A 13,671-nucleotide genomic window follows, 5' to 3' on the forward strand; every position below is an offset into this window, starting at 1 on the left:
TTTTCTTTCACACACAAATTAATGTAATGACAGAATTCATTCAAAAAATTTTTTTAACAAAGTTTTTTGAAGCATCATACACATAAAGTTCATAAAATATGTTGCATAACTGTTCGATCTTCCTGTTATAAAGACCAGAGAGTGAAACGTCAGTTATGCATTGGTTAATCAAAGAAAATCCTTTTTTTTCAGATTGGCATGTTGTTATCTCACTGATCAGAACTGTGAAATTGTGGCTTCAGCTCTTCAGTCATCAAACTCCTCCCTGAGAGAGCTCAATCTGAGTAACAATTTCCTGCAGGATTCAGGGGTGAAGCTGCTCTCTGTTGGACTGAGGAGTCCAAACTGTCAACTCAGCATACTAAGGTTTGTGTTTCATATTCTGTTGCAATTAGCTTAAAGGGAAATATATTTATTATTAATTAACAATTGAATTGCACCCTGTTATGGTCACAGTCATAACAAAAGAGAGTCAACACTAAAGGCTAAATCCAATAGGGGAATTTATTTAAAGACAATAATCATAACAAAAATGCGGAGAGAAAAGTAATCTGAAAAATAGAAAACGACAAAAAGGAGAGCAACAGGAGCACCACTGAAATACCACTACCCAGACGTATAAGTAAGGCTTCTTATATCTGAATTTATGACAGAGTTTACAATTGTGGTTCATTTGTACGTTTTTTTGGGGGGTGGATTATACCATATAAATAGGCATACTACAGCAAGTTGAGCCTTGGATAAAACAACTCTATAGACGGTTTCAACAACGACAGTGTAGCGACTCAGGCGAATCAAACACACAATCGCCAGTTACATTTAACAAATATGTTGTGAAAGCTGTGTGCTGGGTGGCAGACCTTCCCCCAACACAACAGAGGGAGATTCTTCATTACCCTGGAAACCATCTGATAAGATGTTTTATGGCCCCAAAAGAATTTGGCCACATGAAGTTTCAGACACAAAGAGTTTAAGACACAGAGCTTTTGCCTCAAATTATAGACAAACCATCTATAAATGAACATGCACCCCAGGACTTTATATGTAAACACATAACTGTCTTGTAAAATGTTTATTCTGTATGGTATTTTGCATCTTTTTGTCTGTGTCTTAACAAAGTACTAGTTCAGATAACCTCATATATGTCATGTCTCCTATCAAATTAATGCTCACTTCACGACTTACACTTCCATGTATATCACTTATTCAGAAAATGCAGTGTGTGTTTGTTGCATTAATTATAGTATGAAGACTCAGAGACCCACTGAGTCAAACTTTCAGAACAAAGAGCTATAAATCTGCTGAGGAATTTCCCGCCGGGAAATCCCAACACTCTCATTGGTTAAGTCTAACCCTGGAGGGTGGGACTACGGCCAGACCATAAAAGGAGGACCTCGGATGCCCTCCCTCGCTCTTACCCTCTTCTCTTCTCCAAAAATCTCTTGCTCTTACTTCTTCAACTCTCTCCCTGTGGGAGCCAACACCCACGGGGGGGCTGGCACTTAAGCCATGCCACCAATGCAGGCCCTCCAAGCAGGCCTCAGCCCTTCCAAAAATCTTCTCTTCTACAATCCGATCTTCAACCACACGGAGCATCCCTAAAAGCAACCAGCCGCTCCCTCCCGACCTCGGAGAAAGCCACCGAACACGCAGGAACATACGCACACAAGCGAGAAGCCAAAACGAAACCAAAAAGAATGCAAGTATTCTTATTCTTACTGCTGTAAAGAGGGTGTGTTATTTTCCTGTTGGGATAAATTAACTCCGTGAAGGTCGTATTTGAGGAACTGAAGGAAAGCCGTTTCTTACCCTCCCCCACTCTCTTTGTCTCTCTCTCTCCCTCTATCTTTGTCTCTCTCTTTTATCTCTCTCTAACTTCAGTCTATTCATTTTCTCTTTTATGTATTCTTTCGTTAATATCTATATTTCTACTATCTTGATGCCTATTTAGTATGTACTTTCTGTGTGAATTTTAGTGTTATTTTTAGTCTGTGTTTATTAAACCTCCAAAGGACATTTAATGAGTTGAATCTGTTATTCTGCCACATACACAAAGTCAATGAAACTTGCGATCTAAACGTTACCTAACTGCTTATGCTACTATGTTAGTAAAGTAAACTGTATGACCATTTGAAATATTGAACTTATCCTGATCAGTAAAGTTAATGTTTCTTATGCGCTCGTAAAGCAGTAATCCCTTTATTGAGAATTGATTTGAAAAGTCTATAACTAATTTGCAGGACAAACTTAGTAGGATAATTTCAAGCAATTCCATAAAGGGTTACTTGTATTTAATTAAACAATTTTCCCTATCGGAAAATTTTAATACGTAATGAACAACTGGCAAATTATATTCATAAATTCATGAATATTGAATATTAAATCCCTTTTGAGTTAATTATTCCCCGAGACATTAAACTCATGAGTCATAGTTGTTACAACAGCATAAACAAACGTTACTGCGCATGCACGCTTGTGTGGCCAAAACTTAATGTCAATAACATAGACTGTAAAAAAATATGGACGTAGCGTCCGTGACGTCACCTTATTATTTTATATGGAGCTAATCACTACACCGGTTAGCAGTCATAATGTAAACGTCAATTATTGATATAAAATAGCCAAAATCACATGAAAAATCACACAAAAACCTTATTCCATAGTTATCGTGTGTTTATTGGCTCTTAGTTCACGCGTAGAAATGTAGATTAGGCTCGTTTTTCACAGAGCCAGAATGAGGAAGTAAACACACAGGAGGAGCGCATCATGCGGAGGGCAGTTTTGAGCATGTCATATTTTTGACAGCTCAGTGAGCAAATGAACGCCTGATGACTCATATCTGAGACCCAGAGAGAGCTAAGTGCATGTTTCTAGTTTTCAGATCGGATAATTCAGTGACAAATGAATAGAAATGGTATTCTGCGTTATGAAATATTTTGCAAACATGTGATTAATTAATCAATATTTCTCCAAATATGAGCACATTTGAACTAAGAGCAAAACTGAAAGATGTTCTTTCAGTGTGTGATCTGTGTGAACACAAATGAGCTGTGTGAACACAAATGAGCTGCTGCAGACGAGAGAAAATAAACCTGCGTGTGAAAATCTATTCAAATATTGTTCATAATTTCTAATGCACTCCTGACAAAAATTAAGAAATGAATGTCACTGCAACCCAGTTTTATCGTGAACTTCAAATATTGAAGCTGGAGTGTTTAATCTGTCTGATGATACTGAGTTTGTCCAGATAATGTAAGAGTGGGATCTTTTAACGAGCACTGAATGTTGAACAATAGTAATCTGAGGCCGTATACAATCTTTTAAAGGCATTGGGTTAAGTATAATAACAGGAATATTGAATCATCGTGTTGATAACGTCATAACGTGACACAGTTTGAAAATGACTGATAGCCGCAGCAGAGGGAGGGAAGAGTTTATATGAACTTGATTTATCGACTTTAATATTCATCTGTACCTCACATTAAACTATCAAAAAGCTTACGATAACTGTGTGTAAAGGCTTGAACTTACATGTACATATCCATGTCATTTCGCAATGCCATCATTAATAACACATTCATCATTGTTTCAAAGGACCATGTCAGCACTTTAGGTGAGGGGCCACAAACATAATGAAGTCATGAGAAGCTAATGCTTAGTTAAAGATGACTACTGTATTATAATGTCAACGGAATTCATGTGCTATGTGCTGAGCCCATGGCCAGTATGGGGGTCTGACCATTTACATGCAGGCTACTATGAAGAAGACATGAACATGCTTAACTTTAGTTAATCACATTAATTGATATACTGGTCTAATCTGTGCATGCATAAGCTAACGTGGATTTTTGTATATTCCTTTAATAATTCACAAGTTCACGCTTACATTACACAAATAGAGTAAAGCAAATTAATTAGGTTAAAGGGGGGGTGTCATGTCAATCTTGAGTACCTATAGAGTAGCATTGCATCCTGCATATCTCCGAAAAGTCTTTATTTTTTTTATAATTATATAAGAAAGATGCGCTGTTCCGAGTCTTTCCGAAAAAAGCAGAGCGGGTGGGGGCGTATCGTGTGAGCGGAGCTAAATAATGACGTGTGCGCGCTGCTGCTATTGTGTTGAGTCGAGTGCGTCGTAAAGCTGTGTCATCCCTAACAGCGGGAAAAAACTTTATTCAAAATAAAAATATGGCTTTTAATCAGATACAGCCATACATCTATGATCCGGAATCAGACCCAGAGGCTGCAGTTGAACAGGAGCAGCAGCAAAAACGACTAGAGCAGGACGTCTCTATGTGGTACAAGTTATACACTAACTATATAATATGCTTAGCGGCTTGTGTTATTTACATATTTATACTTGAATTATATCATCGTATTTTTGTCTTTGAAGGTGTACATGTGGGAAGTGCAGTTGTGCACGTGTGTGTGTGTGTTTACGCGTGGTTTGTGTAGACGTTAGTAAGCGGACTGGTTTTGCACAGCAGGCTAAGTTAGTGTTTACATAGAAAGACACAGAATAGTAGCGCATTTGAATGAAGAAGCATGCTTATTTAGTTCAACATATTTCCCCACTCTTTGTGTATTGTTGTTTGGAGTGCTTTTACAATACACAAACATAAAGTTACACATATAGTGGCCAGCTAAACAAATGTACACGCACTACACATCGCATGCTCCATTGATCAATTAACTATACGTGATCATGTTTGGGCTACTTGATGAGCATAGGCAAAAACACAGACATTTGAAGCAGTCTTACTCACCGCCTGCGGTTCTAACGTTGGGACCTTTATCGTTGGGACTGCTCCATCCTTCAGCATTAGGCGATCGGGAAAATCCGGCGTCGAGCTGGGCCTTGTTTATGAAACAGTCGACACCGAAATGCAGCGAACAGATATAAACATTCGCGCAACTCAGTTGCTGATCCGGAAAAGCAAATTACATCCACTGTTGCCTTAACGCGGGGTTTTTGGGGAATCTGTGCAGGACTGTCTTGGTCTGGCAACCAAAAACGCACTTTTTTGGTGACATTGTAATTGTGCACATCACCTGTGCAGCAGCCTACGAGCCAGCGCTTTGATGGGCGTAGCCTGTTACTTTCGCTCTCTCCCTCTCTCTCTCTCACGCTCTTCCGGTAGAATTGTCCGTACGGCCCATACAAGGAAATTCTGCCCCCATTAACGTAAAAGGGGACGCATGATCGCAAAAAACTTGCCGAAACTTATGACTAACCGGAAGTAGTATTTTTGACAAAGAAATACTCCCATCAAACGTCCACCTTAACTTTTGAAACTTTGTCCATGTTTAGTATGGGAATCCAAGTCTTTAACAGTGTAAAAAGATCAGTATGCATGAAACAGCATTTCACCCCCCCTTTAATGAATGTGCTCCTCCCGATATATATAATAAAACAATTTAAAGTAGTCTTAAATGCATGAATTAGACCAATGATTTTTGTGAACACTGAAAACATCATGATCATGTGTAATAAACCATCATTCATCATGTACTCACCTTAGTTAATGTTTTAATTAAGGTGTTTTAATTAGGTTGTTGTTCATCCCTGAAGTCATGAATGAAAAACTTTGAATTCCTGTTAGTTCCTGATGATTCATGAGATATTAATGCATGTAGTAATGTCACATCACTGATACAGGAAAATAGTGCAAGGAATCAAGAAATTATAAAACTGAAAAGATATTAAAAATTATAATGTATTATAAAATTAAGCATAAACACAAAACAAAACCCACGATGGGGCCAAACACATAACAACTTGAACTCAAAACATACCAAACTAGGAATCAAGGGGAAACAGGAGACGCAGACAAGACAACGATCCGACAAAGACTGACAAATACAAAGAGAGCATATAAAGGGAAGAAATCAAGAGGGGACAGTTGGGAGAAGTCAAACACTAATCAGATAACAAGGGGGATGGATCAGACAATGACAGGAGCACATGCTCAACATAACAAAACCCATGTGCACACAAGACAGGACAGTAATGTGACAAGTAATGCATAAGTCATGCATGTATTAATGCATTAATTCCTGATAATTCATGTACCCTTACCGTTTTTTTTTTGTAAAATAAGCTTTCTGTAAAATATTACTATAATAATTAATAATAATAATTAATATTAGTATTATTATATTGTTATATTTATTCTGACATACTATTTTTTATTTGTAATTATGAAAATGTTTTTGTAATGGTAATATTTCTTATTTTAAAAAACTTTTCATTTGTTATATATATATATATATATATATATATATATATATATATATATATATATATATATATATATATATATATATATATATATATATATATAAAATTATAATCACATTTTAAATCGCAAATGCAATTTTACCCAGAATAATCGCAATTATATATTTTCCCCAAATCGTTCAGCCCTATAGTTTTTGATAAAAATTGTTTATCTCTATGGTGTGTCTGTAATGGATTGTTTCTCATTAACCTGTTTAGATTGGTCACCTGTAATCTCACCGATCAATGCTGTGAAAATGTGGCTTCAGCTCTACAATCATCAAACTCCTCCCTGAGAGAGCTCGACCTGAGTAACAATGACCTGCGTGATTCAGGAGTGAAGATGCTCTGTGCTGGGCTGACGAGTCCAAACTGTCAACTCAACATACTGAGGTATTTATTTTGACAATAGACTAATTACCAATGATTAATCAACTATTTAGGTAATGAATGCAATGATTAATTAACTGACTATTCTAACATGTTACTAAATGTCAACTAACATCTTGGTTACTATTGTAACCTCCTTTTCATAGTGGGGGAACTAGACAATGTGTCACCTTTGGGAGCCCCAAACACCTCTGATACTTTAGAAAGGGTTCAATAATGAAATTTATGAATGGAATTTGCATGCCAATCTCTGTGACATACATTTATAAAAAGTTCTGGCTTGCTCCACTCATACAGGTTTGTGCTGAGGAACCGAGACCATGCCCCAACCATTTAAATGGGTAGTCCCCCATCAAGGAATGGTGGTTACAATAGTAACCGGGGCATTCCCTATCTGTCACTCGCTCAACGTTGTGTCACTATAGTGACACTAGAGGCCCTATACTAAAAGCCACAATCAACTGAACTGTGTTACAAGGTTTTAAGGAGCAAAAGCATGCAGACTGCAGTGTGCTAATAACAAGTGCACCCAGACAACGCAGTAACCTTCCAAAACCCCACTTAAGTTGCCATAGCCCCCATACCACGAGGGGCTGTAAAGGACCTTAATTACAATGTTTTTTAAATAAAAGATAATACAAGAAAATATTTAAGTTTCCTTTATTTTTATAAAAGATAAAAACATGTTTTTTTTATTTTTTTTATTTTTTATCGTATATCGTAAAATATCGTAAATAATAATTTATTAACAATTTATAATTTTTTTTATAATGCACTCAAGAATACTTTGCCCATCAACCGTATAAATGCTCAACACCGCTGTATTCTGCGTCAAAGGGACATGTGCTCAGATATAAACAAGCCCAACGTGCGTTTGCACATGACTGAACCGGTGAAGGAGACGCGCTGCTGAAGTGCCGCTCAGTGACAGCAGAGGGCGCTGATGAACTGCAGAATGCAGCGGTTACCCCGGAAACCAGCAAACAAACAAAAAACGCGTGTAGTTTTTAAAACAGCCATTCGTTTTGTAATCTCAATGTTGTTCATCACAGCACCAAATACTTAAAGACTTAATAGGCTATTTATTTTCAAATTTAAACATTTTTATGTTTTAATCTGGACTACAACATACCCTAATAATTAGAACTGTTCTGATTATTTGTTATTGTTCAGTAAAACTTTGAGATACGACTTCATTAGTTAACATGTTAATTCATTATTCACCAAACTGACAATGAAGAATACTTATAAAGAATTAATCATTCTATGTTAATTTCTTAGTTACTTTTAATAACATTAAAATCAAAATCAAAATAACTTTTTTAATGGACCTAAGATAAAGCTAACAATGATCAGTATTTCTTAATTAACATTACCAAAATCATTATACTTTCTGTACCAAATGTATCTATTGCTCAATCTTAGTTAATGCATTAAATAATGAGACCTTATTGTAATTTGTTAGCCTACCATTTGTTCTTTATAGCCTAATTCTTTTGCACTTTAATCTGTTTGAAAATTTTACTTTTACTGCTCTGAAATATATCAAGAGACCACTTAACATTGATTTCTCAATGAGGGGTCTCTTAATTTTTTTTCCAGAGCTGTATATATTTTTGGTGCATTATTGTATTTAAACATTGTTATTTTTGTTCTTACAAAAATAGTTCTTAAAGTGGTTATGCTATGGCAAAACTTTTTTTTGCAACTTATTTCAATATCGTGATAATATCGTATATCGTGATAAAACTTCAGCAATTAATCGCAACATGAAAAAATGATATCGGCACATGCCTATGTGTGAAGCTGGTAATGCTGTTTAATCATCTGCTGAGATCTTCAGAGATTTAATGTCTTCTTTTATCTTCAGTTGATGAAATCAACTTTCTTCTGTTGATGTTTCTCTTTCCTTCCGTGATAACAGCAGGTGTTCATCAGTGTCTGAATTCACTCTCTTCTTGCCTCTCTCTGTCGAGTGGTCTATATCAGTGAACTAGTATAGGGAATAGTGAATAAGGGGATAGGGAGTGATTTTGAACACAGCCTCTGAGTGTCGACTTTAAGCGTTTTTTTCTACGGTATATTACTGTTTTAATGGAGAACAGCATTTTACTGTCAAAACGTTTTTTTTTTTTTACAGCATTTGAGTTTACTCTAATGCAGACATCTTAATAAAATAAAAAAATTTATTTAATGCCATGTCAGCATCTAAGGCTATATTCATGGAAACAATTAAATTACAAAAATACAAATATAAAAATTATTTTAAAACAACTCAAACAAACACAAAAAGTTTATACAAGATTTTTTAAATAACTTGATAAAAGAGCATTGTTGTTTTAACTCAGGACAGTCCAACAAAATATGTTTAATGGAGAGGGGAATCTTACAAAACATGTACAGAGTTGGGTCTTCACATTTAAGGAAAAAAGCTTGAGTCAAACTATTACCTATACGACAGACAATGATCTGAGATTGAACAAAGAATCAAAATAAATGCAACGTAAAATATAAAAGTAAAAATTATCAATTCCAGACAAACTAATTCATATTAAAGATGAAATTGTTAAACAATTAAAAGCTTATTTTAATTTCTTCAGTAGTACAATTGTAAGGCCGCCCAAATCGTCCCAATGGAGGCTAACGATCGGCGGTTGAAGGTCGCTGCGCGTTCGTCTCCTCAGCGGGGAAAAGGGGATTTTATTCCAATTCCTCGTTAATCTGACTCCATTTAATCATAATTTAGAATTTAGGTTAGAATGCCAATTGGTTATTTTGTCCTTTATATTTAATAGTTTAAGTACACATTTAATTATTTAATTATTCCGTTTAACCCTTTGTTGAAATTATGTCCGTTCGTAACCTGAATAATTCCAGAGCAAGTCAGAATCAATCAAAGTGTAACTTACAGCCAATTACATAATCAATTCAAAGGTAGCCTAATCCATATAACATCAAATACTCTGAAGTAAAGAATGAAATGTATACCTGACTTCTGAAAATTACATAATGCTGGCTATCTTGAGACATCCAGCATTACGGGCTGACCTGACTACAGAATCGAGCCCTGAGCTCTTTGCAACATTCCCTTAAATACCCAGAAACAAATGCACAAACTCTTTCAAATGTAAACACGAGTTCACAATGGGAATTTGCATTGATCAAGACTTTTGTTGATGCAAAGGCCAAATGGCTGAAAGCCACACCCACCAAACTAAGACAAGATATCTCTAAACTCTTAAAACATTGATTATCTTTTGGTTAACTTCTGTGAGGATGAGATCTTTGTACTAGTCGCACTGAGACATTTCAAACGATATCAAACACATATAATACTGTATCGTGTGGATTGACATTGTAATATAGAGATTCTGGGGTGTATTTTCAGTGATCTCAGCATGAGAGAGGGAATGAATTGGGGGAGAGGGAGTCAATAGGGAAAGATGTGGATTAGCTGATACTGAGGTGAGACTTGCGTCTCCAGTGCTGTGTGAGGGACAGTTCAGATGTTAATTTCCTTTATTTTCTCAGAGAGTCCTTGTTCTTCATTCAGACATTTCGGCATATACTTGTTTTTTCAGTCTTACACAATGTAGGCTAGCAGTGTGACCCAAGCTAAATTCATCTGACTACAGACTACACACAGTAGTACTTACTACTATAGTTGCTGTTGCACCTGCGTCTCTCATTGCATATGGAACGGCATTCTAAAAGCAGTAAGCTTAAGTTAAAAGAAGTTAATCGTGCATCTCATTACCTTGTGTCATTTCCCATTTCACTGCAACAAACGCATTCTTTGTGAACTGGCACTGTAGGCGTCGCGTCACAGGACAGCGGTTAATCTCTTCAGCTCATTTCACACGCCATAGCACTATATACAGACACTCCCTCAACCGCTACAGGTCAGATGTTCCGCTGGTTAGTAATATATGAAGCTGGTAATGCTGTTTGTGGAGTTGTTTAATCCTCTGCTGAGATCTTCAGAGATTTAATGTCTTCTTTTATCTTCAGTTGATTTCATCTAAAGCCTAGTTCACACTGCCCGATTTTGAGTCGCCGACAGGTTTTGTGAAATCGCCGACAAATGCCCGAGATCACCGAAATCGGTGCTCGTGCACGCGAGTGACAATCACGCAGTGTGAATGATCAAAGAAGCGATCAGAGAGAATCGCAGGAGAGTCGACGATGCCGGTGAGATAATTGGCATGCTAAATATCTGGACCTGTCGCCGATTGAAACTCCTGCTGTGTGAACTGCGTTCTGACTGAAAATTACATCGACAGCCAATGAGAGAGTGAGATACAGGGCAGCAGGAGGTTCAGGGAGGAGTTATAAAGCAGAATTTCAGTATTTTAATAGATATATTTACAATTCTATCAAACAGAAACAAAGCCCAAACATTTGCACATCCAGCCACAGCAGCAGCACATTACAAAATTGTTTATTTACCTCAAACTGTCTTTGCAGAACACAATCCTGGCTCCCTCTGTCTCTCCAACAATTTCTTCCGCCATAATCTTTTTTTCTTTTTCTCCACAAATCAGCGCACATACAATTTGAAGCAAACTTTGTGCAGTTTATCATTTTTAATAACAATTCCAAGTCACGCGCGAGAACTCCGGTCTGACGCACGTGTGATCTCGCGTTGTTTACTCGTCACATCGCACGTGTGTTTGGGAAACATAGTTTGCGCACCGGAGGGAGAGAGAGTTGTCGGCGATTCTTCCTCTTGTTCAGTCATGCAGTGTGAACTCCTCTGTCGTCAAACCATCGCTCAGTGTGAACACAGCAGTGACTGAATGATACCCCAGATAGTCATGCAGTGTGAATAGAGCAGTGACCCGACGAGTTTGAAAATCGTGCAGTCTGAACTAGGCTTAAAGCTGTGGCTGAAGTCAGTTGTAGTTCTTGTATTTCTCTTTCCTTCAGTGCGTGTTCACATCAGGTGTTCATCATTAATGGTCAATCATTACTTAATTAATCTCTTAATTATCTAATTAACTTTAACACTGCTTCAGTGTTACTTTTAACACCCTGTAGTGTGGACACATATGTAAGCTGAGCAGTGTTAATTTAACACTGGGGATTTTGCTGTGTAGACACATCCTAACCTCACACTGATGTGAAAAAACTGCTGTTAAACCTGGGCAGGCGCCTGATGAACTAAATCGTTTAGCCGAGTCAAATTTACTTATGAGCTAGCGTGACCAGATAAAAGCATTAACCACATGTCCCAACTCTGGATGAGAGGCACCAAGAGAACAAGGTTTTTTTTTTTCAACCTGACTGTGGCATGCCAGACCCCATTGTGTCTGTTGTTTGCTCCTCCTGCCACAGTTACTATATTATATATCTCTACAAACGAAGCACACTAACATGAACATACTGTTTTTGCAGATTATCTGGCTGTATGGTGGCAGAGGAAGGCTGTGCAGCTCTGGCATCAGCTCTGAGTTTAAACCCTTCACACCTAAAAGAGCTGGATCTGAGCTACAATCACCCAGGAGATTCAGGACTGAAACTCAACCATCTGGACAAACTCAAGTATGTGTGAGTTTTAAGAATTAACCTCTCTGGTGTGGATTTCAAGAAAACAGTCCACAGATTCTACCTGAGAGTCTTGATCAGATTATTTTACCATCAGATTGATCATTGAGTTTAATGCAGTAAAGATCCATGTTCATTTGACATGAGGCTCAAAACATCAGGGTCAGGTTACGTCCGAACATTGTGCATCACTGGGAGCATTATGATGTGCCTCTGAAGCCTCGATCCCCACTCTAAATGATAAATTAATATGCAGAGCTAACTTCTAAATACATCTTGATGAATTAATGCTATGAGCTAGCCTGACAAGCTAGACCCACATCAAGATGTTTGGTCTGGGAACTCATCAATGGGTGCATTTGCATGTACAGCAGTAAGCTGATAAAAAGCAACTTATTGAAATAATCAGTTTTTCCCGTTTACATGTAAACCAATAAAATGACAACGCAAGTAAACTGCGTTTACATGACTTTATTAATAAACCGGGTTATTTCCTAGTAGTGACGTCAAAAATAATAATGTCCGTATATCTGACTCTGAGTTTTTCAAATGTTATGTCAGTTATGAAGTTAAATAAAGTGTGTCAGCGGGAGATTTACGGCTCATATTATCCAGATGCAGCGTTTTGACTGAACCTCTTCTACTTCTGCTGCATGAGATGAGAACACATCTTTACAATTTTCTGGCTCTTAAATGAGTCTGCGTTTGTGATATATGTCCTTATTTCATGCAAAACACTCGCTCGCTCTGTCTGGATGCGTTTAAATCTGCTGTAAGTTTGTGTTTTTGTCACCTATCACACATGTTCACTTCAGTAAGCCGACAGAAAGCAGGTTAATGCGTTTACATGCAGCGCAAAATCAGGGTAAGAGGTAAAAAAACGACCTGTCCCGACCAGTTAATGCTTATGGCATTTATGACCTTACTCCGATAAAACAAAACGGGTTACCGCGTTAACATGACCATGTTCATTGTCGGCTTATTAGGCATAATCGGCTTAAGAATGTGCATGTAAACGCAGCCATTGACAGCTTAATCTGAGGGGTGGGATAAACGGTTGTCTTTCAAACTCCCTCTGCACGCTACCACCACCCAGAGCAACGGGAAGCGGAGCTAGTTGATGGATTAAACTTTCGCCGTATTGCAAAACTCCTAACATATCTTCCCTTCTTAAGAATGATTTCAGTGCCGTTCTTTATCATATTAAAACATGTTATTCCCTTAACTAAAAATAGTTAATACATCCCTCTCTCATCTCAGTGTGTGTCTCTCTGACGGGCAGTGACGATCTGATAGCATTTAGCTTCGTCCACTAAGCCCAGTTCATTCACTATGGTACCAAACAGAGATCAAGTTAGAAGCGACCAAACACCTCCACGTTTCCCTATTTAAATACAGTTACACCAATAGCTGAACGATCAAGTATGGTGACATAAAATAAAACGTGGCACTTT

General features: G+C 37.4%; 1 protein-coding gene across 1 annotated transcript in view; it reads left to right on the forward strand.

Moving 5' to 3' along the window:
* LOC137046683 (NACHT, LRR and PYD domains-containing protein 3-like) overlaps positions 1 to 13,671 on the forward strand; it is a 233,284-nt gene that overhangs the window by 214,329 nt on the left and 5,284 nt on the right. Inside the window, exons 4-6 of the mRNA XM_067424014.1 lie at positions 193 to 366; positions 6,500 to 6,673; positions 12,068 to 12,214. Of these exons, the coding sequence (XP_067280115.1) occupies positions 193 to 366; positions 6,500 to 6,673; positions 12,068 to 12,214 (495 nt within the window). The remainder of the gene's footprint in view (positions 1 to 192; positions 367 to 6,499; positions 6,674 to 12,067; positions 12,215 to 13,671) is intronic.

Source organism: Pseudorasbora parva, chromosome 2, assembly GCF_024679245.1.
Source record: "Pseudorasbora parva isolate DD20220531a chromosome 2, ASM2467924v1, whole genome shotgun sequence".
Lineage (NCBI taxonomy): Eukaryota > Metazoa > Chordata > Actinopteri > Cypriniformes > Gobionidae > Pseudorasbora > Pseudorasbora parva.